The 26,255-nt window shown below is 44.6% G+C and overlaps 1 protein-coding gene across 5 annotated transcripts; it reads right to left on the bottom strand.

Annotated features, from left to right (window-relative positions):
• Window positions 1–556: 556 nt before the first annotated feature.
• On the bottom strand, window positions 557–26,063 carry Spring1 (SREBF pathway regulator in golgi 1). 5 transcript variants are annotated; one of them, XM_027949148.2, is made up of 6 exons: window positions 25,867–26,063; window positions 13,637–13,793; window positions 10,080–10,231; window positions 9,639–9,752; window positions 8,688–8,769; window positions 557–1,608 (listed from the first exon to the last, which is right to left on the bottom strand). In XM_027949148.2, exons 1-6 carry the CDS (start codon window positions 25,978–25,980, stop codon window positions 1,187–1,189), a joined length of 1,041 nt encoding a protein of 346 aa, XP_027804949.1. In that variant the 5' UTR covers window positions 25,981–26,063; the 3' UTR covers window positions 557–1,186. The 5 variants fall into 5 exon arrangements, with proteins under 5 accessions (XP_027804949.1, XP_027804950.1, XP_027804951.1 ...); XM_027949149.2 differs by having other exon boundaries at window positions 25,803–26,014; XM_027949150.3 differs by lacking the exon at window positions 8,688–8,769 and having other exon boundaries at window positions 1,427–1,608.
• Between the last annotated feature and the right edge of the window lie 192 nt (window positions 26,064–26,255).

Here is a 26,255-nt window from a genome sequence, read left to right as displayed (position 1 = left end):
CAGTTCACCCTGCAGGAAAACTCACTGAGGAGCAAAGATCCCTTAGGGAAGATAAATGTAAGAGATACAGTGGAGGGCTAAAAGAAATGACCACTACATGCTGCAGAAACATCTAGAAGGAGAACATGGCCCCCAAAAAACACTCCACTGGGAAAAAAACTGTTGGAAGCAGGTCATTAGCACCTGCTCCCAGATGAACCCAAACAGCTAAAAAAAAAAAAGGCAAAAAGACCTTGCCCAAGCTGGGGTGAGTGAAGCAGCCGGGAAGAGGTGTGTGCTAACAGGCCTCCTGAACTCTCAGGCAGGATGTTCAAGGAGCGTGATGATTTTACCATTAGACCAAATACTCCAGGCCTTGAGTCAGAGACACTGACTTTAAACACACAGATTCAGGACACGCCAGCCACCTGCGTGTGTGGCACTCTCAACTGTGAGAACCAAACACATCTCTCACTGAGGGCAAATGTAAGAAACTCTCAAATGCTTTCTACAGTCATGTTTAACTAAAAAGAACAAATAAAAAATAAATTAAAAAAAAGAAACTCTCACAACACTCTCAGAAAGTTGGGTTTTCTTCTCCAAAAATCATTTATACCTGCTACAGAAACGCTGAAACAGTAAACAGCTGTGTGCCCAGGAATGGCCTAGCACAGGGCTTCTGTGACAGGAGAGGGGAGGAGGCCCCCTTGTGCCACACTGAGCAGATCCCAGTCCTTCGACAGTGGTGCAGGAAGGGAGAAGGACCGCCTCTGGACACGTCACCACCGTGGCTGGAACAGTCCTAAGGCAGATGGCACATGGAAACCCAGAACAGGGCCCGGGGCACTCAGGGCCACTGCTGGCAGCGCTGCCCGAGGTTAGAACGCAGCAGTCAGTTCGGAGTGTTCAGATGATTTTAAAAGCCAGGATATGGTTCCTCCGTTGTATCTGAGACCCACTCTCGAAGACATTGTCAAAACCAAAAATAACTCCCTAGAGAGAAGATCCACATTCCAAGGGACAAGCCATCTCATCTCGGTGAAGGGACAATTTAACTCGTGAAACTCTAGGACCCAGGACAACAACAAAAATAATTTCTTTGAATATATTCAACTAGAATGGTAAGGCATTTTCCTCCATAAAACACTATGGTTTTCCCAGTATTCCAAAGGAATCTAATAAATAATTTTACCGAGAAGAGCCCAGATCAAAATGGAAGTGAACACCCGGAGCCTGATGGACACAAGCCACAGGCCCCTGTGTGGGTGCCGAGCTGAGTCTCCAGGGAGGCCGACACCACCCCCAGCTCAGCCCGCGGTTCTTTCCTGCCTGGGCCCAGCCCGAGGTTCCAGTCCGCTTCATAGAAGAGCTCTGCCAGGTGCAGCCTGATGGTGGGCAGCGCCCGTGGACAGCACAGGAAGTGGTCACAGTCAAAGTGTCCCCATGCCACCTTGTCTCCTTGCCCTGGACTGGCTGGGACATTTAAGTCTGGCCCTGGGTGGCGCGTCCTCCAGCAGTGTCTCAGGCCCCAGGCTGCAGCGGCCGTCACGCAGGGAAGAGCTCGGGCGGGCTCTCTCCGTAGCAGTACTTGGCCACGGGGTCCCGATAGGTGTTCTCGTGCTGCACACTCTGTGGGCAAAAGGGGGACAGACACAGGATGAGAGGCAGAATGGGCAGGAGCAGGCGGCCAGCAGGCTTTCCCCGCAGGAGGCCGGCCCAGGCCATCTCCAGGGTGACTGACTGGAGGCTCCCAGGACCCTCTGAACAAGGAAGGAACTCAGCACTGAGTTTTCAGAACTTTGTTTTCATACAAGCAACTTGAGTTTTAGGCAGGTTCATTAAGTAGCCCAAGACCGAAGCGACTGAAGTATTAATCCAATATAAGTAGGTATCAATCCAACTTGACAGCCATACAGCCAAACCTCCTCTTTGTTGGGATGTTGTTATCAAAATGAACTGAAAGGCAATTGGGAAATCTCCATTTATAATAAAATGAAACTCAAAAAGCAGAGTAGCTTTGTACCAGTAGTCCACCTCACTTATGAATATAGCCCTCCTTGCTCTGAAGCTCATTTTAAAAGGGACATTCCCCCCCCCCTCTTTTCCCCCTCCCCTCCCTAACAGGATTGGGGAGACAGGGTTATCTTTTCTTCTGCACCTTAGGCCTAGCTGTCTGTCTTTGAGCACACACCCACCACAGGAAGATCCAGGAAGTGACTATCTCCCAAATTAACGGGTGAATCTCCACATCATCAGGGCACCTAGGATCCACCACACTGGGCACACCTGGAATGTAGGCTTTGAATCCTCTTTAAAACACCCTCTGCTCTCCCTGACGCGCAGAACCACAGCCTCTAGGAGACGGTCCCTTGTGCTTCTCCTTTGCTAGCATATGAACCTTCCTTTTCCTTTTTCTAAAACCGTGTCCTCCTTATTAAATTGGCATCAGGGACAAAGACTGAGCTTTCGGTAACAGCTTCACTTAAGATTGGAAATACTTCTGGGTTTTATCAGTTATGGAAAGAAAATGCTTGGCCTCTTCTTGCATTTCTCGGAATGAGAGCGATGTGAATCAAAGTCCTGCATCCAGCCCTCCTCTTTAAAGTCCACTCAAGCGGAAAGCTCCTCAGGCAAAACAAGGCCACCAGGAACTTTTAATGCTCTCAAATGCTCCTTCCACCCTGGAACACTTGCCGTGCTCTCAGAGCAGACCAGAGACATCAGAAGGGGCATAAAATCAAAAGGTGGGCCACAGAAGCCTGGCGAAGGGCACAAGAGTTCCAGAGCATGGTGAATGAGCTGCTACCTCAGGGAAGCCAGTGAAATCTTGGTGGCACACCTGGCGATTTCAAAGCTGAGGGCAGAGTGTGGAGAGCCAAGGGCCTTCAGACCTCTCGGTGACAGGTGCACTCTGTGTGAGGAATAGACAATCCCGGTGGTCCACTTTCAGAACAGTACTTAGCTTCAAATGTAAAGTGACTTGGGATGCAGGAAAGGCAGCTGGCCAGGGGAGCAGGATGGAAAGTTACAAGCAGTCAATACCAGAGTGTCAAAACTCACAGCCCCTGACAAACAGGAGGTGAGAAGGAAGGGGCCCACCTGGCCCTGACCAACAGAGATAAACTGTGAAATTGCCAAAAGCCACTCAGCCCAGGAGACTTCACCACAAGAGAACACAGGGAGGTGGAACAACTAAGACACATTCCTTTAAATAACCGAATAGGAGCGGGTGAGACCTAGGTGACTTGGGGAAGATAGTACAGCCAATGAGGAGCTGGGAGAGGGGATAAAACACTGGTCCTACCCAACCTGGGGGTCCCTGAGCACCAAGTAGGCACTGAATCTTGCAAGACCATCATTAAAGCCTCACTCTTTGCTGATCCTGTGTCTCTTAGACAGGTGAGCATGTCTCTTACAACCCGGGAGCTTGTCCTGGAGGAGATGCGTCCCACCCAACTTTGGGTGGCCTGCTCTGCCCAGATGTCCCATTGCCCACCAGCGGGAGCAACACTGGGTTTCCTTGGCTGAGGCAGGAAATTGGACCAGGAGTGCTGCTCCAGTGGTTGGGAATTTTCGGAGGTTGAATATGTGTGACTGAGACACACCCTGGGCACTTTGCAGAGCCCCACTCGTGGTTCCAGACGGCTGGAGACAGACTGAGCTCAGCTCATGCAGGAAACTCCATTGAGGGGGCTGAGCACATGTGTGGCCCAGGGAGCACAAGGAATCCCCAGTGACGGGAGCTGAGCACACGGGCTCTGGGAGGTTGAGTCCACGAGGTGAAACTCGGTTACAGAAACCTAGTAAGAATGGGGAATAAAAACTCTAGGCCCAGGGAAAGGGAAGGCAAGTGGAAAGATCCCACCTGTACCCATCTTCTTTAAGAACCTTTAAGCACTCATGGACCCCGCATTCTTTACTGTTCTGTTCTGACCAGTCTTGTTCTGTCTGACAGAGTTTCCAACTCTGCCTTTCTTTTGTGCTATTTTTATATGGACGCCAGGTACTTATTCAAGAGTTAACTCTCAAGTTCACTAGAAAAGGAAAGAAATCTTCTCCCTTAAAAAGTCCCAGGCACGGGGGTGGGGGCTGGGGCTGGGGCTGGGGCTCCGTGGTACAGCACTTGCCTAGCATGTGTGAGGCCCTGGGTTTGATCTCTAGCACTACATATAAATAAAATAAAGGTCCGTTGACAACTAAAAAGATATTCTTAAAAAGTCCCAAGCAGGGAAAATATACAGTGGCGATGGTGGGAGTGAATCTGTTCTGTAGAGGACGAGTGGCCAGCTGGACCGCTCACGTCAGCGTCCACCATGGCTGTCAGAGTCCATTCCTCATGTTCCCAATGGCACATGCCCTTTCCATGTCGGGGGTCATACTAAGAAATCTGTGACAGGCTCTACTTTAATTTCTATAGGTCAATTTACATTGGTAAGAATGAAGGGTCTTTGAAATTACTAACCTGGACGTTTTTCTAGTTGGCCAGGCAATCAAGAAAACATTAGTTTCTATAAAATGTTTAAAGTGCAATGTTCATTACTTTAAGGATTTTTATTTGGCAGGAATAATTGATTTAAAGTGTTAACTGGACCTGTCTGATACCTTGTTTTTTATGGGTAACCTAAGTTAAAAATGGGTAAATTAGATTCAATCTAAATGGGACAACATTTATGAATGTGTTTGTTAGAGGACACGTCTGATTAATTTGCAAAGTTAAAAACATCGACTGCTAAGTTTAAATTTAAGTGCTGGTGACTTCTTGAATTCCAGAAGTTGACATATATTTGGGTCTGTTAAATGTCTTTATAAGTTGGGAAATGGAAAAACAGTCTTAAAGTTGCTTTGCTTCTGGGCCTAGCAAGGTTGCTAAGAGTTAAGATTCTAATAGATGTAATTCTATATGTTGGGAATACAAAAAGTTTCAGCTATGTTTTCATTAAAGTATTGTAAATAAAGTATTTAATCTTATTAAAAAAGGACTAATTTGTCTGAATTCAGAAATCTCATAAATTTGTCTAATTTCAGAATGTAAATTTAGGAAAGAGTCAACAACTGGAAGAAGGGATATAAAAAGTTACAGGTATGGAAATGTATGTTTTTGAACAAGAAGTATTTTGTATGATAAAGTAGTATTTTTGTGCAGAAGTCTATGTGAAAGCAAGGACAAAGCTAAGGATGTAAACAAGTTGTAGAATGTCTAAGTTGCAAAAGGTTTGTGGAAGGTAAGTCTCTAAAAGTTTATGCACGTGATTAAGTTGACTATGAGTAGTCCAGTCAGAAAAAATTATTTAAAGGCTTTTCTAAGGTCAATTTAAAGGCACAGATATGAAACAAAGTTTAAAACATTGAGTTGTTCTTATCCATCAAGAGAATTTGTGTCTGTTAGGTTTTATTACTAAAGGAAAGCAAGTCTGAAAGGAATTAGAATTTGTTCCAGTTTTAAAGTCTTTTAAATGATTACTTTGTAACTGGTTAAATAAACAACTGTTCTCTTTTATACACTATATTTGATATAAAAGGGTCACGCTCCCATTTAAAAACCTGACTTATATCTGTTTGCTTTGGTGAAGTCTATTTCTAATCATTAACAGTGTTTTCTAAATGTAAAAGAGATTTAAGTCTAGCTTAGAAAAGCACTTTACCAAGCTTATGTCCTCCAAACTAAAATTGTCTGTAGCAATAGTCTCCTTCAGATTTATGTCATTTAGTATTCTGGAACTGGATATGGGTAACCCATTATCAATAAGTTATACACAGAATTTTCTGTTACCTTTTAGAATAAGATAGAAATTTAAATGTACTTTTGGAAGATAATCAGGAGAGTCTAAACTTGTTTAAAGGCTGACAATGTGGAACACAGACGCAGTTTACCACTTTTCCCTCAAAAAGAAAGGAAAAAGCTCTCTTAGCTTCTGCTTTGATCCATATTTTAGATGTCACATTATAGTGCATTGACTGATGCTCATATAGACTCAGGAAACAACATATGAGAACTCTGTAAAATTATATTCAAGGAAGAGGCAAGATCAATTTCAGAAATAAGACACTTTACCTAAGATCAGTCAAGAACCCTGCCTCACCTGAGAGAAGGCTCTGCCTCTCACCTTACTTCATGTTAGGATTACTCCAAGAAGGCTAGCTTTAAAAACTCATTTAAAAAAACATAACCATGGGATGGGGACATAGCTTAGTTGTCAGAGTGCTTTCCTCACATGCACAAGACCTTGGGTTCAATCCCCAGCACCACACAAAAAAATAATAATAATAATTAAAAATAAATGTGGGTAAATGACAGAAATCAATAAGAGGAAAGGTAGCAGGGGTGGGGAGAGGGAAGGGAAAGGAGAGGTACTGGGATCTGAATTAGAACAAGATATGCTCCATGCTTGTATAATTACATCAAAATGGATTCTGTCATATATAACTAAAAAGAATCAATAATTAAAAAATAGTTGAGATCAAAAAACATATTTTTGTTGTAAAGATTACCATAATCTCAAAATAAACAAGAGACATAATACAAAACTAAGTAAAGGTTTGGGTGAATTATAAAAGATATACAATGTCTTAAAAATTTTAAAGTAAAATTGTAAAGGATCTCATATATGATTGATTTTGATAAATTTATGGATCTTTCTGGAGGCAAATAGATACAAAAGATATTAGTGTTATTATAGAAATGATATTTATTGGTACAAAGCTATTATGCTTACTGAATGTTTTTGTTCTTTTTAAAAAAAATTTTTTAAATTTTCCTTTTGTGCTTGTTGCCTGTTGGTATTTGCAGAGCTACTTCTTCTATTAGAACAGCCGGAGTTAATCTGAAACAATAAACCATTACCTACAGGACAGACAGGCTATAAGGCTAACTTCCAGTATTAATACTGACCCCAATTAAAATTATAGACATGTAAGTTAAAACCCACCACTCCCACTTGAAGACTGGTGAAACTGGCCTGATGAATTTTTAAAACCAAAAATATGGATACCAAAGTCAAGAAAGTAAAAGGACCCAGGAAAAGGCAATCAATAAAAATTTTGGCCCTTGCTGTCTAAGATGAGCAAGACCCAGGAATGATGAGAACCCTCTAAGATCACCTGCTCTCCCGATCAGAGGGATCAAGAGGACCCTGGAGAACAGGAAGCCGTTTAGTGCACACTCTGCCAAGAGGAAGGTCATTCGAAAGGGAAATGCCCTGATGTTACCAAGGGAAGCCAACTGTGGTCAGCAAGATCCTGAGCCATCCTGGGAGATAGTACAACTGGGAGAGGAAAACCAAAGAAGCCAAGAGGTTTTTCATGTTCCCAAGAATGGTCTCTGGAATGTCAACTGATTCTAAAAGTAGATAAGAACAAGGTCAATTTTGACCAACTGGTCTTAAATACCTGCCAGCACAACCATGCTTGGACATTTTTAAGAAAAGACAATGGTTAACTAGAGATGTACACTTGTGTCAGTCCTTGCAAAATTAAGTAAAACTGAGAGGTTATAAAGGAAGAGTTTTTACACAAGAGTGCTTGATGAATATCACAGCTCTACCTGAGTCATAAGTCTGTTCTGAGTCAATTTAAGACGGACAAGTCTTTATAACCTCCTACACAGGTGACTTACTCTGTGTTTGTTGGTGGTAGTAGTATGATTATCTAGCCCTAATATTTATTATGAGCTGCTTAATGAGCTCCCCTACTTGGGAAAAAGCTACAGAATTCTCTACCATGGAAACTAAAGGCCAATTTCTAAGAAAATATATGCTGGTATTAATTAATTAATTAATTAATATACTTAATCATCACTCAAGTTAAAGGGACTCCTTGCTCAGACTCCTCCTCCAGGATTCAAAAGTTGTCACTTCCACTTCCAGCCTTATGACTTGGTTTTAGCCACGACCAAGAAAGAAGACAAGCTTCCACCCATCTGTAAAGGAATTTACCAATGCTCCTGATGCCTGGGACAGCTGTCTGAACTACTAAAAGGGGTGAACCTATTTCCATGGTGGTTTCCACCTCAAAAAGTAAATATGACTAAGATAGGTGACAATACCAAAGGGTACAGGAACAAAAATGAAAACAAGACCAAAAGACGGAAAAAGAAAAAGGGGGGATTGGTGAGAAACAGAAAGTCTGGCTGTCCATTTTCAGAACATGTTCAGCTTCAAATGTAAAGTGACTTGGGATGCAGGAAAGGCAAGCTGGCCAGGGGAGCAGGATGGAAAGTTACAAGCAGTTAACACCAAAGTGTCAAAACTCACAGCCCCTGACAAACAGGAGGTGAGAAGGAAGGGGCCCACCTGGCCCTGACCAACAGAGATAAACTGTGAAATTGCCAAAAGGCACTCAGCCAAGGGGAATGTCCCACTACAAGAGAACAGAGAGGTGGGACAACTAACAGACACAATCCTTTAAATAACCCAATAGGAGCGGGAAAAACCTAGGTGACTTGGGAAAGATTGTGCACCCCAGAGTACTCGCCAATGAGGAGCTGGGAGAGGGGATAAAACACCGGTTGTACTCAACCTGGGGGTCCCTGAGCACCAGGCACTGGCTCTTGCAACACCATCATTAAAGTAAAGCTTTGCTCTTTGCTGTTCCTGTGACTCTTGGACAGGTGAGCGTGCTTCTCACGCTATTTAACAGCCAAAGAACAAAGCACACCAATACACATTGAGAGCCTGACAACTGACTGGTGTGTTCCTGTATCAAACACTTACCTGCCCTGGCCCCTTGAATCCTAAAACAAACCACAACTCTGTCGCCGTACAAATCACTGCTCACTCCAAAGTGGAGGGACTGCTGGAAAACCGGAGTTGAATTTCATTCAAAGACAAGAAGAAAAATCTCTCTTAATAGTTGGACTAAGAAGACTGCACCCAGACTTTAAAAACCAATTTTATGCTTCCATTTAAAGTGCAAACATAAATGGATGGCGTTGGAGAAGATAATGCTAAGTGAATTCAGCCAATCTCTAAAAAACAAATGCCAAATGTTTTCTCTGATACAAGGAGGTTGACTCATAGTGGGTTGGGAGGGAGAGCATGGGAGGATTAGATGAATTCTAGATAGGGCAGAGGGGTGGGAGGGAAGGGGGGGCAGGAGATTAGCAAGGATGGTGGAATGTGATGGACATCATTATCCAAAGTACATGTATGAAGACTTAAATTGGATGTCAATATACTTTATATACAAACAAAGATATGAAAAATTGTGGTATATATGTGTATTAAAATTACAATGCAAAAAAAACACAAAGCACATGTGAAAAGGCATAAATTGGCATGAACATATTTTATATACCAAGATACAAAAAATTGTGCTATATGTGTAGTAAGAAATGTAATGCATTTCACTGCTGTCGTGTATTTAAAAAATAAAATAAAATCAATAAAAGATATTTTTTTAAAAAAAGCGCAAACATGCCCAGCAGACAGGAGATGTGCAAGGTGACTGGGCCTTGAGCTAATATAAAGGCTTCACTTTTCCCAACTTGGGTCCATCTGGTGCTGACACTGTAAACACTGTCATTACACCAGACAGAGCGCGGTGTGGAAGGCTTCCTATGAACCTTCTCCACCATCACTCTGCCCCATGTACATTTGCTAGTTTTCTCCAGCTGCAGACTCTCACCCCCCCCCCCGCCCCCGGGACAGATGGCGGCTCCTGACCTGGGAAGAGGTCCTGCACTTAGCCAAGCACAGTTCAAAGTGATCTTCCACTGCCATGAAGAGGTTCTGGAATGCCACTGCTGCCCGGTTGAGGAAGCGCTCCAGGAGAAGTTGCTACAGAAACAAAAATCAGTACCTGTAATAATTCCACAGCGAGCAAGCACAGGTTAATAAGAGACGCTGACATAGAGACAGAGGGGGCCCAGTCCCTTATTCACTAGGCCTCTGATTAGCAACACAGTGGGCCTTTCTACAGGGGAGCCTTCAGTCCCTGGGAACCAGCTCCTCTCTCTGCAGGCAAAGCCTACTGCACAGCAGTGATTTCTGATCCCACAAAGTTCCTTTCTAAGTTCTATAATCAGCAGAACCTCAGAAGAGCCTCATGGTCACCCTGAAATAAAGGATGACAGACAGGGAGGCCTGGAGCCGCAGCTGCTCTACCTTGTTGGGCTGCAGGCAGCAGGACACACAGTGCTCGTAGGCGCTGCAGCAGCCGTTGGCCAGGCAGCCATCGCAGCAGTACTGCTTTGTGCTGGGGACGCTGACATCACAGCAGCCATTGGTCAGCAGATCCTTCCGTTCACAGACGTACCCTGCAAGTCAGAGAGGAGTCTGAGCATGGAGCCAGCAGTGAGCACGGAGCAGTGTGAGGACGGACACAAGGACAGAAGCTGGCGACGGGGCAGCCTCAGCATGGGGGCGCCAGATGCGGACGTGTGACTAGGGCTGGCTTTCTCAGAGGGGGAGTGAACAGAAAGTAGGGCTCTCCACCGGGGCTGGCTCCACACTGCGATGCCTGTCAGCCCACAGCCAGGTGTTTCATCTGGGCACCTCGTCAACACCAGGAGACCGCCCACGACTTGCTGTTCTAACCTCTGCAAGCCAACCTGTCTTTCATCTGCCTCAAGAAAAATGTCCCCTTTTTTTCCTTCCTTTTTCCCTCTATTGCAGTGCAGGGAATACTCTTTTTCAAATAAAAATCTGAAAATAGGAAAAACCAAGGCATTCACTCACAAAAGTTCTTTCTAGACTTAAATATCAACAAAACACTCTCTACAACATCTTTTAAGTGCTTGCTGTTTATTTAGTAATTTGGAGAATTTCCCAAGTAGAAATAGTCATACTTCACCTTTGTAAAGTGATTCAGGCTCTTTGCACGTGAAATACTGGGGACTCAGCTAACCCTGGAGTTAGGGGACGCTGCCCCCCGATGCCCAAGGAAGAGAAAACCTCCTCCTGAGTCTCTCCACTCAACTACATGCAGCCATCTCCTCCAGCCCAGTGGCCTCATGCCTAATGCCACCTCCCCACAGAAACTGATTTCTTGTTCAGAGCTTTGACACAGACATTTCTCCACATCCTTCTAGGAGTGGGACAGAAAAATGTCAGAAGGTTTCCATGAGGGCCACCACTGGGCTCTTAAGATACTCCCAGGTGCACGTTCAGGCCCACAGGTGCGTGCACGGGTCCACAGGTGCAGAGCAGCTGCTCCCAGCATCACTCCACTCAAATGCCCCAGCTCCTTGGTCCTCAGAGAATGAGACTCGTTGTAGCACAGGTTGTTTTCAGAAGCTACACTGGAAAACAAAGCCTAGGCAGAAGCAGGAGGCACCTGTGGAATAAGGACAACAGAAGGGACCAAGGGGGCCTTTGCTCAACACCTGAGAAACTGAGGCCTCAGGAGAACAGACCTAGTTACCTGGGAAACTGGTACCCTTTGCTGTTGTGTAACTGTTATTCCGTCTCCTAGGTTAGGAGAGGATGATTCTAAAGGCATAGTAAATGTTTCTGGGAGTTTCCCCCAACTATTCCTACTTATTTTCTTTATAGAGAATTCAAACAAACAAACAATCCAAGTAAGTCAGCACTTTTCTTGAAATTCTGCCCCAAGTGATAACTATAAACAACTCTGTGCCAGGAAGATCTAAATATTATGTGACCGAAAGGCTATTTGTCCAGTTAGCTTTCTGCCATTTCCTTTTCCACACTGGGTCAGTATTTCAGGCCTTCTTTTTGTTTCCAGTGCCACTGTCCAGCATTAAGCCTGGAATCTGCAGGTCTCATTTCTGGAAAGTTCATCAAGTTCTCAAGACCTCTTGCTCTATACCATGGGCTACTCATGCAAATGTTATTTCCAACAAGGAGACCGGTGAGATCACAACCTCGAAATGCGTTGCACTGCCTGGGAAATTAACTTCCAACCTTTGATAAGTCTGCAATTCTAATTGGTTGTCTTATTTAATGACATGTTACCCAGGCAATATTCGTGGTGGCATCTGCTTGCTGAAAGGCGTGAGTGCTGTGAGCTTTCTTTATTTCTTAAATCACTTCTCCCACATTCACGGAAGTGAAATAAAAACCTATGACTCTTGAATTTTCACCAATTGATGAGTTGATTCTTGGAACTTTTTAAAGAGTCTGTGAGTCTCTGTCTCACGTACATTAATCAGAAAAAAAAAAAGTATTCTTTTGCTAGCTACAATCAAAGAAAATGACAATTGTGTTTATAACTCAATGCTAAATTCGAAAGTCAAGGCATAAGATGTCAGGTCTTCTAAATCTGAAGTAAGCCCCGAACTCCACCATGTCAAGGCATCTGATCCCAGTCCTAACCAGCTGCACTATCTCTGTCAGTTAACTAACTCCCTTTGCTCAACTTTACTATTAAAAAAAAAAAAAAAAAGACTTTTGCAATATTTGCTTTTTCAATGTGACCTTAAGAAGAGCTTGTCACTGCTACCACTGCTGATTTGCAAGTATATTTTTGTTCAAAATTTTCAGCTCTCTTATCTTAGGTAGGCAGTTTTCCTCTGACCCACCTCATTTCCAAATAATATCATCTCTGGTTTCATGACTTTGGGATCTTTTTGAGAAAGTTTTATTTATTTATTTTTATTTTGCAGGGTCTCTAAATGTTTTTTAAAGCAATAACGTCTTCATTTACTTTGGCCTCATCATGTGTAGATGAAGACTCTACTAAAGGTTCACCTGTCACAATTCCAATACTGTCCTGTTCACAAACCATCTATCCTGAGACTCTTAAATGGTAAAATTTGTTTGCAAACAAACAAGGAAACCATGTTATTTACAAACCACTAATTAAGAAAAAAAAAAACCTACAAAGCATCAGGGAACTTTGAGCACTGTCTGGATACCTAACATTTAGGATAAGTTAGCACTTTTTCTGATGTGATAATAGTATTGCACTTATGGTTTATGAAGGTCCTTAGCAATCCTGGGCAAGCACTTAAGCCCTGGTGCCTCTCTCTTCACCTACAAAATGAGGCTGGCAATACCTACCTTCACAGGTCTGCTACAAAAACAAAAAAAAATGCAAGACATCCACACTTGATGCCCAGTGCCCAGCACTTGGAGCAGCTCAGTCAGTGCAGGCTGAGCAACAGCAGGCCTCTGGGAAGGGCAAGCAGGCTTCAAGGGGGATGAGCTCTAGCAGGTGTCTGGTCTGGCTGCCTCGCCCCAAAGAAATCTCTTTTCTTATAGCTTAAATAGAAGCGAGAAAATATCCCTCAATTTCTAAGAGGAACACACTTTGAGTATGATTCATTTGAAACTGACCAGTCAGTCTATCAACAACCACATTTCCTGAGCGTCAACAGTAGGTGGATTCACTCAGGCTACCAAGGATTTTTAAACTGAACTCTCACTTTACAGAGTTCACCATCAAGATGGAAGAAAAGGTTGTCAAGAGCTGAAAATACGTGAGCTGGAGAGAGACTGGCAGAAGTGGCCCAGGGACTGATGGACAATTAAGTGCTGACACTGGAGGCTGCAGACACAGCAACTGTTAGGAGGAGGGAGAACCACCAAGGCAGGCTTCTCTGACACTGAACAGAAATGGTGAGCAGGGCATGACAGAAATGAAATGAGCACGCAGGGAGACGCGCTGCAGAGGAACGCCTGCTGAGACCAACCCCACCAAGGGCCCCACCAGCACGTTGCATCCTGGCTGCCAAGATAGGGCGCGGAGCCGGCCTTACCCAGGTCGTCCGTGATGAGGTGCTTCCCTTGAATGGAGTTCCGGCACTGATTGCTTGGCCGGCTGCTATTGCCCAAGTTGAACTGTACCTTCCATGGAATGGGTTGGTCGTGGTCCTGAACCTGGAGGAGATTCCGATCTCTCACTGCCCTCTCCTCCTGCAAAGAGACCATCAATGGAAAAGTTAAAGTATCTTTCCTTGTGATCTCACCAATTTTTCATAGAGACTGCAGCAAGAGGACATCATAAGAAGCTTGCCCCCCAGGAACCTGTACTCTGCTGGTAGAAACAACACCCGAGAAGGGTCATAAAATAGAATTGTAGGAAAAAAATCGTAAGGTTTTTTTTTGCCTGTACCTGGCAAGTTTACCTGCAAGGTCCCAGAATGACGTGCACATGACAAATGTGCAGAAGTGTTCATTTGCAGGGAAAAAGCTTTGAACTTTTTCTTTCTGATGGCCTGTCATTTTGAATTTTTTCATATTAAAAAAAAAATGTGGAATAGAATGCAAAATTTGAATACTTTAGCGTAAACAGAAAAGGAAACATTTTTGTGACTGTCACCTCGGGCATAGCAGACACATCTGGAGCACAGGTCGCTTTCATTTGCAGTGAGAGTTTTTCAGAGACACAGTATGGGGAAACTGAGTTGGAGCTGACAGAGGGTAAGATGAAGCGGTCATCTCGGGAGTTGACTGTGTGGGAATCCTGAGAATGTAACCCACAGCACCTCTACGGCAGACCAGAGGAGGAGCTGCCTGAGCAAGAGTTGACCCCCTGTCTCCTAGCCCTGAAGCCATGCTGGGCGGGGAGTTTTCTAAATCACCTTTTCTGTGCCATTAAAGAGATTGAGGAGGAAGGTGCTCAAGTGCCAGAAAGCCTGCCAAGCAGGGGACAAACCACTGCAAAAGACTCTCTCCTGAAGGTCTTTATGTTCTTTAAACATTCACCGTTCAAACAGAGTTCAGTGGCTTGAACCACTGAGATTGATCTGTTGTGGCAGGGCGCCCGCTGGTGAGCCCAGCTGTGTGAGAAGCGGAGACAGGAGGAGCTTCTCGATCTTTTCTTTAAAAAGGAAGGGGTCTGCTGGGGATGTGGTTAGTGTTAGAGTGCTGGCCTAGCATGTGAGAAGCCCCCGGTTCAATCTCCACATCGCCAAAGAAAACAGACCTGTCTTTTGTCACTTTTTAAGCAAAAAGGATTAACTTTGAAAATCTGATGGCAAGGGCTGGGGCTGGGGCTGGGGCTGGGGCTGGGGCTGAGCGGTAGCGCGCTTGCCTAGCATGTGTGAGGCACTGGGTTCGATTCTCAGCACAGCTGTAAAAAAATAAAGGTCCATCAACATCTGAAAAAAATATTTTTAAAAATCTGATGGCAAAACTTACATAGTTTTTAAAAAATGAGAAACACCTTTGTAATTACTAAAATTTATTTAGAAAACTAATCTGGGAAGAGCCATTAACATTTAAAACAAATATATATTAACAACTTGGCCCAGCAAACCCTTTTTTGAAGGCCACCCTATAGACAATGCCAATGTGTAAGGATGTACTGGGGTACTTACATTGTTTAAAAGGTAGAAAAACCTAGAAGCTCAACAGAGAAGAACTGAGTACTAGTACAGACGTGGTCTTACAACAGGCTGCAACAGACTGATAGATGTCTAGAGTAGGTCTTCACCCGGATTCCCACATTCAATTTTGTCCAGCTTAAAATGAATTCTGACTCTTGAGTCTACCAATAGATGAGGAAAACACCTCTGTGGATGAGAACTGGGTATCAGTGTTCTTAAAAGTCCCAGATGATTTTAACAGGGTGCAGAGCACTGAGTGTCTACAGTATATTAAGCGAGAAAGCAAGTTGAAAATAGTGTGCACCGTGTCACACATTATATTCTGATAACAACTACAACATGTACATATAGGTTGGTAAGAACTGAGAAAAGCTTAGAAAGTCTACTCCCAATTATTGCCATGGAAGGAGATTGTGATTCTTAAAATTATCTTTAATCATTTTTGGAATAATCTTATTTTTAATTTAAGACGTGCTTGTGAATAACAGGAGAAACGAAGGGAAGGTCCTGCAGGAACTACACTGCCTGGTGACTTTTCTGTACACCTGTAATTATTTCAGACTAAAAGGTGGGTGTTTTTGTTTTTGTTTGAGAGAGAGAGAGAGAGAGAGAGAGAGAAATTTTTTTTAATATTTATTTTTTAGTTTTCAGTGGACACAATATCTTTATTTTATTTTTATGTGGTGCTGAGGATGGAACCCAGCGCCCCGCGCATCCCAGGCAAGCGCGCTACCGCTTAAGCCACATCCCCAGCCCTAAAAGGTGTTTTTAAAAATAATTATCAACATTAAAGACAGAAATTACCCACGATCCCATCACACAAATAAAACCCCATCTGTATCTGTACATGAACTTCTGGCCTCTAAACCCACTTGATGTCACAAATTAGGGTGCTTTGCATTCAGCTCTTCTTGACACTAATTGGATAGTAAAACATTTCCAAGCACCTACAGGATCTCTGATCATCTCATTTTCAAGTCTATATAACGCCATCATGCTGATGTGCCCTGAGTAAACACATCCTCGTAGACTAACATGAGAATACCCAGGGATTTTGCTATCCTAGATGGCTCTCAATAAAATGTGAGGATTTAAAAAACTGTTGAATAATTTTTAGTAGTAAATGCCATGCGATGCTGAATAACTCCAAAAATTCTTTATCTACCGTGTGCAATACCACCAGCATTTAAATGCCACTAATTATGATTTGGCCACAACCCCACCAGGACCAGTTTTGTTCTTTAATTTACTATGTAAATGGTCTTTCAAGGTGGCTTTTTTGTTTTAACAGGAAAAAGTGGCACCAGCCTGCACATGGCAGGATGTACAAGAACAGGTGTATTTGCTGGTCAGTGGGAGATGAGGAGCGAAGTGCAGGAGTCTTGGGAACTGGGACAAATCATTTAGGAGCATCCTGCTTAACTACCTGTGAATTCACACCCCGCTGCTCTACTGGGACACACGAGCTAACTGCATCATCAAGCTGTGTGCACATTAACCTGAGCTGCAAATGCCACCCTGGATAAATTAATAGCTATAAAGACTATTAAGGGGCCAGTCAGAGTGCAGTAAACTGGCTGTTACGACAAGGTTAAAAGTGTCCTTAACATTATTCCCAAGCTATCCTGTTATTTGTCTTGAAAGAAACAAGAGTTCATGGCCAAGTGATCTCAGAAGGCTCTCTGCCACAGAACAATATTCCTGGTAAACAGGAAAGCAATTCTCCCAGCGCTTGAACTTGTTTTCAAACATGAATATTCAAGACCCTGCCAAAGAATTGTGTGGGGAGGGCAGAGATGGCATAAGGTAATGACCTGGCCCCAGTTCCTTTTCTGATGGCACAGTCTTGCAAAGGGCAGGGGGAAGGAGCACTGAGGACTTTCTTCCTTCAGATGAGAGTTTAAACTTTTCTCAAACTGTTCCCCAACCCTATGGGTGGTCTCAGCTTGAAGCTCTTCACCAAATATGTGTATTTTTTTCATTCAAGATTCAGTCAAATGTATGGAACTTCTACAAAGTACAAAGGCTACAGAGACAACGGTGACCAGGTGCTCCAGTCTCCAAAACCTCCTTGAAGCTGCTGGCAAGGAGATCTGCACCAAATCAGTGCAACAGACCACTGCAGACAGGATGAAGATGTCCCGTGGTACACCAGGGCACCAAAGAAAGGGTAGGAACAAAAAGGAACAAAGACACACGAGAACTTTCTTTTAGAATTGTAAGGAGTGCAGAAATGTCTTCATTGCTAATGAGTGTCACTTTGCCTTGAATTTTCAAAAGGTGTATTAATAACTGTGCTGGGCATGTTTCAGGGGTTGTTATAAAGGTCAAATGAAATGGTGTCCCACGTGGGTGAGAAAGCACTTAAACACAAGGCACTTTTGCCATTAAGAGATCTGCCTGAGTGTCTGGAAACTGGGAAGGAGGAAAGCCGAAGAACTTCCCAAATGCCTAATATTTGGGAATTGCAATAATGAAAAATCAAAGTTATAAAAAATTTAAAAGAGCTTTTCAAGATGAAGAAAATGCTTATATGCTGTGAAGAAACAGTAGGCTTCAATTACACACAGAGAAAGTATGAAAAATGACAGGAAGAAAATAAATAGGGGACCCCTCTGGTTGGTGAGATTACTGGTAACTGTTCCCTCTGCTGGCCTGTGAGGCCCTTTACAAACTTTCTAGAAGACATGTGTATCTTGGTGATCAGTGAAAATGCAAAACAAAAGCCAGATAACCAACATGAGAATCTTAGGATTTACTGCACTTCACTTCAGATAGCATCTAAGATGGCTCCAATTCACAGACCTAACTGCTTTAAAGCCAAAGATGTTAATGTGTTTTCAAGGAGCTAGGCAAATAGCCCCTTGAACTGTAGGAGCAGGGAACACTGCCTGAGAGGACCTGAGGACCCTCTGGGCAGCACTGGGATTCCCTGACCTCAGGCCCAAAGCCCTGGAGTCATCATCTCTCACCCTTTGACTTCCTGTCTTTCCTCCTCCCAGCCCATGACATCTGCCTGCCCATGTGCCTTCTCCAATGTGCGCCATCTCCAACACACCGCAGCACATGCCCAGAGGGGCACAGTGGTGCTTAGGAAAACTTTGTTAAAGAACATGCCAAGTTACCTGGCACCACTTGCCACCCCCAACCCTGTGCCCCAATGGCATCCCTCACTAGTTTCTCCTATGTTCCCATCTATAAAAACTTAAATTATCCCCCAAAGCATTAATTAACATGAAAACCAAAGAAAAGAGGGATCCAAGAAGCAGAAGCTAATGACTACCTCTGGACCAAGCACCGCCCCGCTGCATCTGCCGTCTCCCATCTCCCCAAGCAAAGCAGAGGATCCCGCAGAGCTCCCAGTCTCCAGGCTTCTTCTCAATTAATGGCAAACACTTTCCTCCCCCAGCCCCGAACTCCAGCTCTCCAGCCCCATTTTGCAGATGGAGAACCTGGAGAGGGCAGCCAGGTGAGGGGAGCACACTGGCTTCCAGGGACATTCCCGCAGACTGGCAGACGCCAGTTGAAGTTGGTCACAGCACCAGGGCGCACAGGCCAAGGCAGGCAGGAGAGCAGCAGCCAAGGTGGCCTAGGGCAGAACTGCTCAAAGTTCTGGTCCTGGCCCTTAATATGCTTGGAAAAATTACCCAGGATCCCAATATGTGGGCTTCTGTGAGTTGTGGCTCCTGGTGTTTGATCATACCAAAAATTAAACTTTCTTAACATATTTACATTAAGCCAACTGTTAAATCATTTAAAAATAAAAATAACTCATGGCATGTTAACACATTTGGGGAGGAAAAAAGTTTTTCAAGAAAAACAAATGAGAAGAGGGGCAATATTTTTACACACTGTGACTAACGCCTGGCGTAAGTGGGGTGCTGGAGTCTCTCCTCTGCCTCTGCAGTCAATGTGCTGCAATCTGCAGTCCGGGCTGAAGCGCAGGCAGAAAAACTACCCGTGGTGTGGCTGGAAGGGCAGGGGAGCCTGGCAACTTTTACAGATGATTGTGGATGATCCTATGCCATGCTTGGCATCAAAACCTGAAGTTTTATCCGGTTTGTTGGAGAACAGCCATGCAGTTCCCCAAAAAGTTAAACACTGGGTTACCATCTGACCAACAGTTCCACTCCCAGCTGTGTACCCTACAGAAACAAAAACATGCCCCACAAGAACCTGTCAATGGACGCTCATAGGAGCACTGTTCATAACAGCCCAAAACGCCACCAGCAATGAATGGATAAAATTCAACAGATGCTTACAATGGACTAGTCAGGCATAAAAATGAAGTTCTGATCCATGCCACAACACAGATGAAGGTCAACTGCAAGAAGCCAGTCACAAATGACCACGTTAAGATTCCATTTATAAGAAAAATCCAGAATAGGCAAATCTATAGAAGCAGAAAGTAGGTCAGTGATTGTTTATTTTTTTTTTATTATTATTATTATCATTTATTTTAAAACAGAAAAAAATTTGATATTAATTTCTGTTATAAACTGTAAACATTACATAATAGCATAAATGACATTCGATACTTCCTTGAGACAATATTTTAAAAAATGGATGCGTATGTTTCTGAAAACTTTCAGCAAACATATTTGTAGCTCAACTCAAATAAAAAAAACATTTATTTCCCCACAGATGATCAAATTAACTACATCTACAGTGGAAGTATTTTTTGTTTCCAACTTAAATAAATTTTCTTGTTGTCAGAACATTTCTAAATAAAGGTACTTGATTTAGTGAATATATGCCCATGTAGACATAGACTCAAAGTAATTTAAAATAATGTATAGACTTAATAGGAAAGAAAAATAATAACTTCCAATTACTTTCTTTTTTTTTTTTCTGAGGGATTGACCCACTTTGATCATAGCTAGAAAGTAGCCACCTCTCTGATGTCACAAAGGATCACGGAATCTTAACGTGATACATGTAAAACGGAAACAGAGTGTCAGGTTCTTTGCAGAAATACTAATGTCATTTTAAGGCCACACATTTTTCTCAGAGTACATCCTTTGACTACACGTCGTGGGTTTTGAAAGGATGTATTTTCCTTTCCTAAATTTTTATTTTTTTTATTTTTATTTTTTTATTATTATTAGTTGTTCAAAACATTACAAAGCTCTTGACATATCATATTTCATATATTTGATTCAAGCAGATTACGAACTCCCATTTTTACCCCGTATACATATTGCAGATTCACATCGGTTACACATCCACTTTTTTACATACTGCCATACTAGTGTCTGTTGTATTCTGCTGCCCTTCCTATCCTCTACTATCCCCCATCCCCTCCCCTCCCCTCCCCTCAGTGATTGTTTAAAGCTGAGAGGCAAGGACAGAAAAATTATGAAAGTTTCTAAAATATGACTGTGGCGGCTTCCCAACTGTGAATTCACTAAATACACTGAGCTGTACACTTTAAAAATGAGTTATATAATCATATAAACGTGAATTATATCTCAGTAAAACCGTTGCCAAAAAACAATTCTGTATAATATGGACTTTGAAACCGTGCCTGTGAACTTTTCATGCACTGTTAAAATCCACGAGTTTCTCTTGCACTTGAACAGATCTTATGCAGATCTTCCAAATGCTGACAACATTTTCGTATACATATCAAAAAGGTCACATTTGTTAATATCACCAGTGACCAAATGGAATAGTTCCTTAAGTGTTAGGAAGTCATCAAGCTCAGGATGGCACAAACATGTTTCCCAAAATTCTAATTTTCACTTGAAAGTTTGAATTTTATCTTTGGCAACAAATAACGTCAGATGTTTTCTGTGAAGTAACAGGCTCGCTTTATTGGTTTTCAAGAAACTGTCTATCAAATACCCCATCTGAATAACTACAGTGTACCGCTCATTGTTTCAGGTGAAAATGGTGTTCCCTGAAAACAATAACTAGTTCAGCTCACAACTCAGTCGCCAAGTACCCTCCTTCAAACAGCCACACTTTTGCCGCAGAGGACAGCTGGGCGAGGGAATCTCCCTTCTTGTCAGGCAGAACGACAGGTACTGAAAAGCAAGACTGATCAACGATCAGCAAAACTCATCATGCTCACTGTGTAGTCTTGGGGGAAATAAGGCTCTCAAACACAGGCATGACAGTGAGGAATGCCACAGCTACTAGGACAATGTGGCGCCACGGCTGTGATCGGGCTCAGATACCAGTTTTACCTACCATTCCTTTTGCTCCATCAATTCAAGGGTCAGCACTGTGAAAAAAAGCATGTTAGGGCTATTTTGAAAATGATTCTGACCTTATAGGCCCCCTGAAAGCGTCTCAGGAACCCTCCAGCGTCCACAGACCACATTCTGGAAACTGCTGGACCAGGTTTCTCTAAAGTCTAAACCTCAGTGGCTCAACAGGAAGGATCACCTCTTGCTCATGGTACAAGTCTCACACAGGTGAGTCAGGGGCTCTACTCATCCTGTTTCTCAGGCAGCAAGGTCCCCTCAACATGCAGACTCCTGGCTCACTGCAGCAGGGGGGTGGGGGGAGCAGTAACCAAACGTCACCTGGAAAGGACAGTTAATACTGGAGGAATAAAAACCAGCCATGAGGCCACTGCTACCTTCAAAGAGGGCAGGAGAGGCGATCCCACCCGCGCCCAGGTGAAGACTGAGCTACGGCTTGTGAACACCCCTGATGCAGGGGAGGTGTGCTCCACCTCATTACGTACATCCACATAACCGGACAGGATGGCCCGGTGCACTCCCTTCCAAGGCCTGTGTTACTGAGGGGGAAGCAAGATGGAGCAGCATCTGACAGGCCACCAGGGCCAGCTTATGAACAGCTGATCCATACAGTCACCCCGTATTAGGAACTGGATGCTTCCCCCCAAAGCCCCATGCTACTGTATTCATCCTCAATGTGATAGCAGGGGAAGTGACATCCGTATTTAGAGGGCCTCTGGAAGGTCACAAGGGTAAAGCAGCTGTCTGATGCCGATGTCTGCCACAGGAGGCCAGGAAACGACATGCCGGTGAGCGTCCTAGAGGAAAGGATACAGCCCACAATCTGTGGGTGCAGATCTGCTCCGATTTCTCCAGACTGACTGTTGCCAGTAGATCTAGTGCTAACAAATCTCCTAATTTTTCAAAAGAAGCCAGAGAAGAGATTTATTTGAAATTTCATATATTTTTAAACTCTACTGTGCAAATACTGCACATTAGCTGTTCTGTCACAATGTTATCAATTAAGAATGTGAACTTTAAAACCAGGCAGCCCTGCATGAGATTCCTGCACCTGCACAAAGGAATAATCCCAGCTACACAGAATTCCTACAAAGTAGAAAGAAAGACATCCTCGAGTAAAATGGTCAAAGAATATAAGGCACAATAGGGAGGGGAGCTGTAGAATCACCAGTATGATGTTTACCTTTTCCAGTAGTAAGGGGAACTTAAGGCAAAATAACATTCTATGCAAAAATAAATTCCAAAACAAAGATTTAAACATGAAAAATGGTGCAGATAAAAGACATCAACTAGTTGCTCCTAGAAAGGCAGTCCCCATGGCCTGAGTGTATACAACGTGTTGCTCCTATCAACATAAAATGAAAATGTGAGCACCATCTCTCACACATCAAACTGCAGGGGAGGTGCGCTCCACCTCATTACGATATCCACATAACCGGACAGGATGGCCCTATGTACTCCCTTCCAAGGTCTGTGTTACTAAGGAGGAAGCAAGATAGAGCAGCATCTGACAGGCCACCAGGGCCAGCGTATGAACAGCTGATCCATGCAGTCACCCCGTACTAGGAATTGGATGCTTCCCCCCAAAGCCCTATGCTAACGTATTTGTCCTCAATGTGATAGTAGGGGAAGTGACATCCATATTTAGAGGAGGGCCTCTGAGAGATCACAAGGGTGAAACAGCTGTGATGGGATTGATGGCCTTGTTGGGCGAGGAAGGAGCCAGAGCTCTCCACAACACGAGGTCCCCACCAAACACAGAATACATCAGCACAGGTGGAAGCCTTGGACTTCCCAGCCTCCAGGACAAGGATGTGTTGTTCAAGCCACCCTGTCCATGGTACTCTGCTGCCACAGCCTGGAGCGAGACTCACAAGTCCTCTGAGCCCCCATCATGTGGTAACGAGCCCTGCCTTTGGTTCAATGCCCTCTTTACAGAGTTCAGCCACCTAATGGGAGAAAGGACGGATCACAGCAATGATTCAACAGAGGCAGACAACAGATCAGGGCTTCTTATGTTTTGAGAAATTAGACCCAAAGAAATTTACAAGGCAAAAATTCTACCAAGAGTTACAAAGCCTTCAGTCTTGCCTTTGTTCCCACCCCCCCAAAACCCACTTATGGTCACAGATCACAAGTAAGAAACAAAGACACTGTAATAAAAAATAATAATAAAGAAGATGGTGCCCTGAGATACTTAGGTTTATAGGGAAGAAACAGCATCTGAAACAGGACATGAAAAATCAGGAGTATGCAAGCCTGAGAAGAAAGCAAACGCCATCCCAAGTATAAAGACACTTGTTTGCTCAACCAGTATTTGGGTTCTCACCAAGTGCCTGGCAGTATTCCAGGGGCTGGAAGGTCTCCGAACAAGACACATGAGGTCCTTATTCTCAAAGAAATTACATTTGAAAACAGTGAGTGAGGCAAGACAGATAAACAATGAACAAGAAATGTTCCATTGGTGATTCCTACCAAAAAAAAAATTAATAAATAAAGCTTATGGGCAAGGAGTACTGGGTCACCATGTATGGCCTAAGTAACCAAAGTATGAAGAGTTAGCCTGACTCGAAATGACAGAAAAGATTCAATGACACAACCCCAGAATGGAATCTGGGGTTTTATCTGCCTGTTAACAGGAACACACAAAATTACACATGGGAGAGTAACATGATCTGATCTTCTTAAAGATTATCACCCCTGCTGCTGGGTACAGAACAGATCCTGAGACAAGAAAGGAAGCCGAGACCTGGTGGGCTACTGCAATAGTCCAGGCAAAAGATGACAGATGCTTGACCTAGAGTGACAACTAGGAGAAATGAACAGGTTCAGGTCACATGGCAGAGGCAGAGCCAATATCCTGGATGTAGGAAATGTCAGAAAAGAAATGTCTGAGCTTGGACCACCTGGTGCATAGTAATGCCTTTCTGTGAGACTGGGAAGACTGGGGAGGAACAAGCACTGGCAGAAGAGAATCCAGAGTTCTGTTTTGGCCAAGTGTGAGAAGCCTACACTACCATCAGGAAAAGCAGTCAAGTAGAATGGCGGCTGCCAGGGGCTAGAAAAAAAGAGGGACTGAGATGTTATTGTTACAGGTGTCGTTTGTTTTTTCACATGATGAAGAAAATTATGGGGATGGATGGTGGCAAAGACTACACGTGACAAATACATTTATTATCTCTAAACTGTACACTTAATAGTGGCTTAAAAAGTGAAATTTATGATTATCACAAAAATTTTTGGAAAAAAAATAAAGTAGGCCATTACACAGAAGAATCTGGGATTTTCTGGACAGGTCTAGACTGGAGTGATCAATTGGGAAATCGGCATACAGCTGGTAAACAATGGTGCTAGAGATCACCTGGGTCAGATAGAGAGGAAGCCAGAGGACTAAGTCCTGGCACACAACACTCACAAGTCCAAACCGTTCCGAGAAGAAGCAACACATGATTGGAAAGTGTCCAGAGGTACCAGAAAGCATAAGTCACAGAAGCCCAGCCGTTCACGGTCACCACACATCCCGGCCAACAAGAGACTTGCAACATTTCTGTTCTCTAAAGGGGGAGGCAGGATACAATTCCCTATCTTCCCTATTCCTGGCTTCCTTGCCAATCCACTAAAACATAGTTTGCATTTATGTACTAATTTATGAATTTGACCTTTGAGAGTGGAAAGACAGGCTCTTAACTACATCAGGACAACCGCATCACCAAAAGAATGTCCCTGGCACATCTTGGGATATGCTCACCCTTCCTTGAAACTCAAGAGCTCAAGTTGGACTTCTAAACAAACTCCGGGTAACATTTCCCACTAATGCTCGCTGCCATTGCTCCCCAGAAAGTCTCATGTGGAAGAAAAACCGAAAGGGGGATGAAAAGAAACCTCCACCTAACCAAGTCGTGCACAGAAAGGAGTTCCGTCCAGTCACCCAGGTGGCCTCAGCACGCAACCCCCAGCCGCATGATTAAATCGAGAGCAGGCACGCCAGCGCTGGCCTCGCACCTGACCACTGCCTGGCCCGGCCACCACCTACCCTTCGTGTCTCGGTTTCCCTGGCTGTAAAGCGGGGACGCCCACCTCTCCCTGGACCGCTGGGAATCCGGTGAGGAAAAGGCACGCCCCCCGCAGGCCTGGACTGCCAGGTGAGGAGCACCCAGGTGCCAATCAAGGGCACAGGCGCCCCGGAGGGCCCACCGCGGCGGGTTCGAGTCCCCGCTCGGCCCCGGCCCAGCACCGCCTTTCCGCCCCCGCACCAGCGGAACCGGCAGGACCCTTGGCCCGCCCGGAGACCCGGGGCAGGGACACCCACCTCTCGCGACCCCGAGACGCAGGAACCCGGCGGCCGGGAGCGAGGACGCGCGGGCGGGCGGGCGGGCACTGACCTGCTTTAGGGTGCTGCTGAGGAAGTAGACCAGCGAGAGCCCGAAGACCAGGGCCAGCACCCACCTCTTCCGCAGGAGCCGGCGCCACACCATGGCCGCCAGGTTCACCATCCCAGCTGGGACGCGGGGCGTGGCGGCCGGGGAGCGGAGCAAAGCAGGCCCGGGGACCCGGCGGCATGGCCCCTACACACCGGGCAGCCAGACCCCTAGCCGCAAACCCGGCCCCGCGGTCCGCGGCCCAGCCAGCTCCCGGCAGCCGGCGCGCGTCGCACCACGTGACCCCGGCCCACGCCCCGCCTCCGCTCCGCTTGCGTCACCGGTCGGCCCCTCAAGGACGTCTCGTCATTGGTTCCTGAGAAGAGACGGACTCCTATTGGCTGAAGCTAGGAGAAGGGGGCGGGCAGTCGCGTGCGACTGTGAAACTGTGCGGGGATCCTAGCGTCCGGCTTTGGG

The sequence above is a fragment of the Marmota flaviventris genome, chromosome 1 (assembly GCF_047511675.1).
Source record: "Marmota flaviventris isolate mMarFla1 chromosome 1, mMarFla1.hap1, whole genome shotgun sequence".
Lineage (NCBI taxonomy): Eukaryota > Metazoa > Chordata > Mammalia > Rodentia > Sciuridae > Marmota > Marmota flaviventris.
Note: the sequence above shows the minus strand (reverse complement) of the source record. Positions and strands in the feature narration are given on the sequence as shown.

What these genes read in the sequence shown, in the direction of transcription:
- Spring1 (XM_027949148.2), bottom strand. Translation starts at nt 25,980, where the DNA reads ATGCCGCCGGGTCCCCGGGCCTGCTTTGCTCCGCTCCCCGGCCGCCAC. An exon ending in CGCCGGCTCCTGCGGAAGAG is followed by an intron (nt 13,794 to 25,866) that starts GTGGGTGCTGGC and finishes GTCTCTTTGCAG; the next exon opens with GAGGAGAGGGCAGTGAGAGA. An exon ending in AGTGCAGGACCTCTTCCCAG is followed by an intron (nt 8,770 to 9,638) that starts GTCAGGAGCCGC and finishes CCGGTTTTCCAG; the next exon opens with CAGTCCCTCCACTTTGGAGT.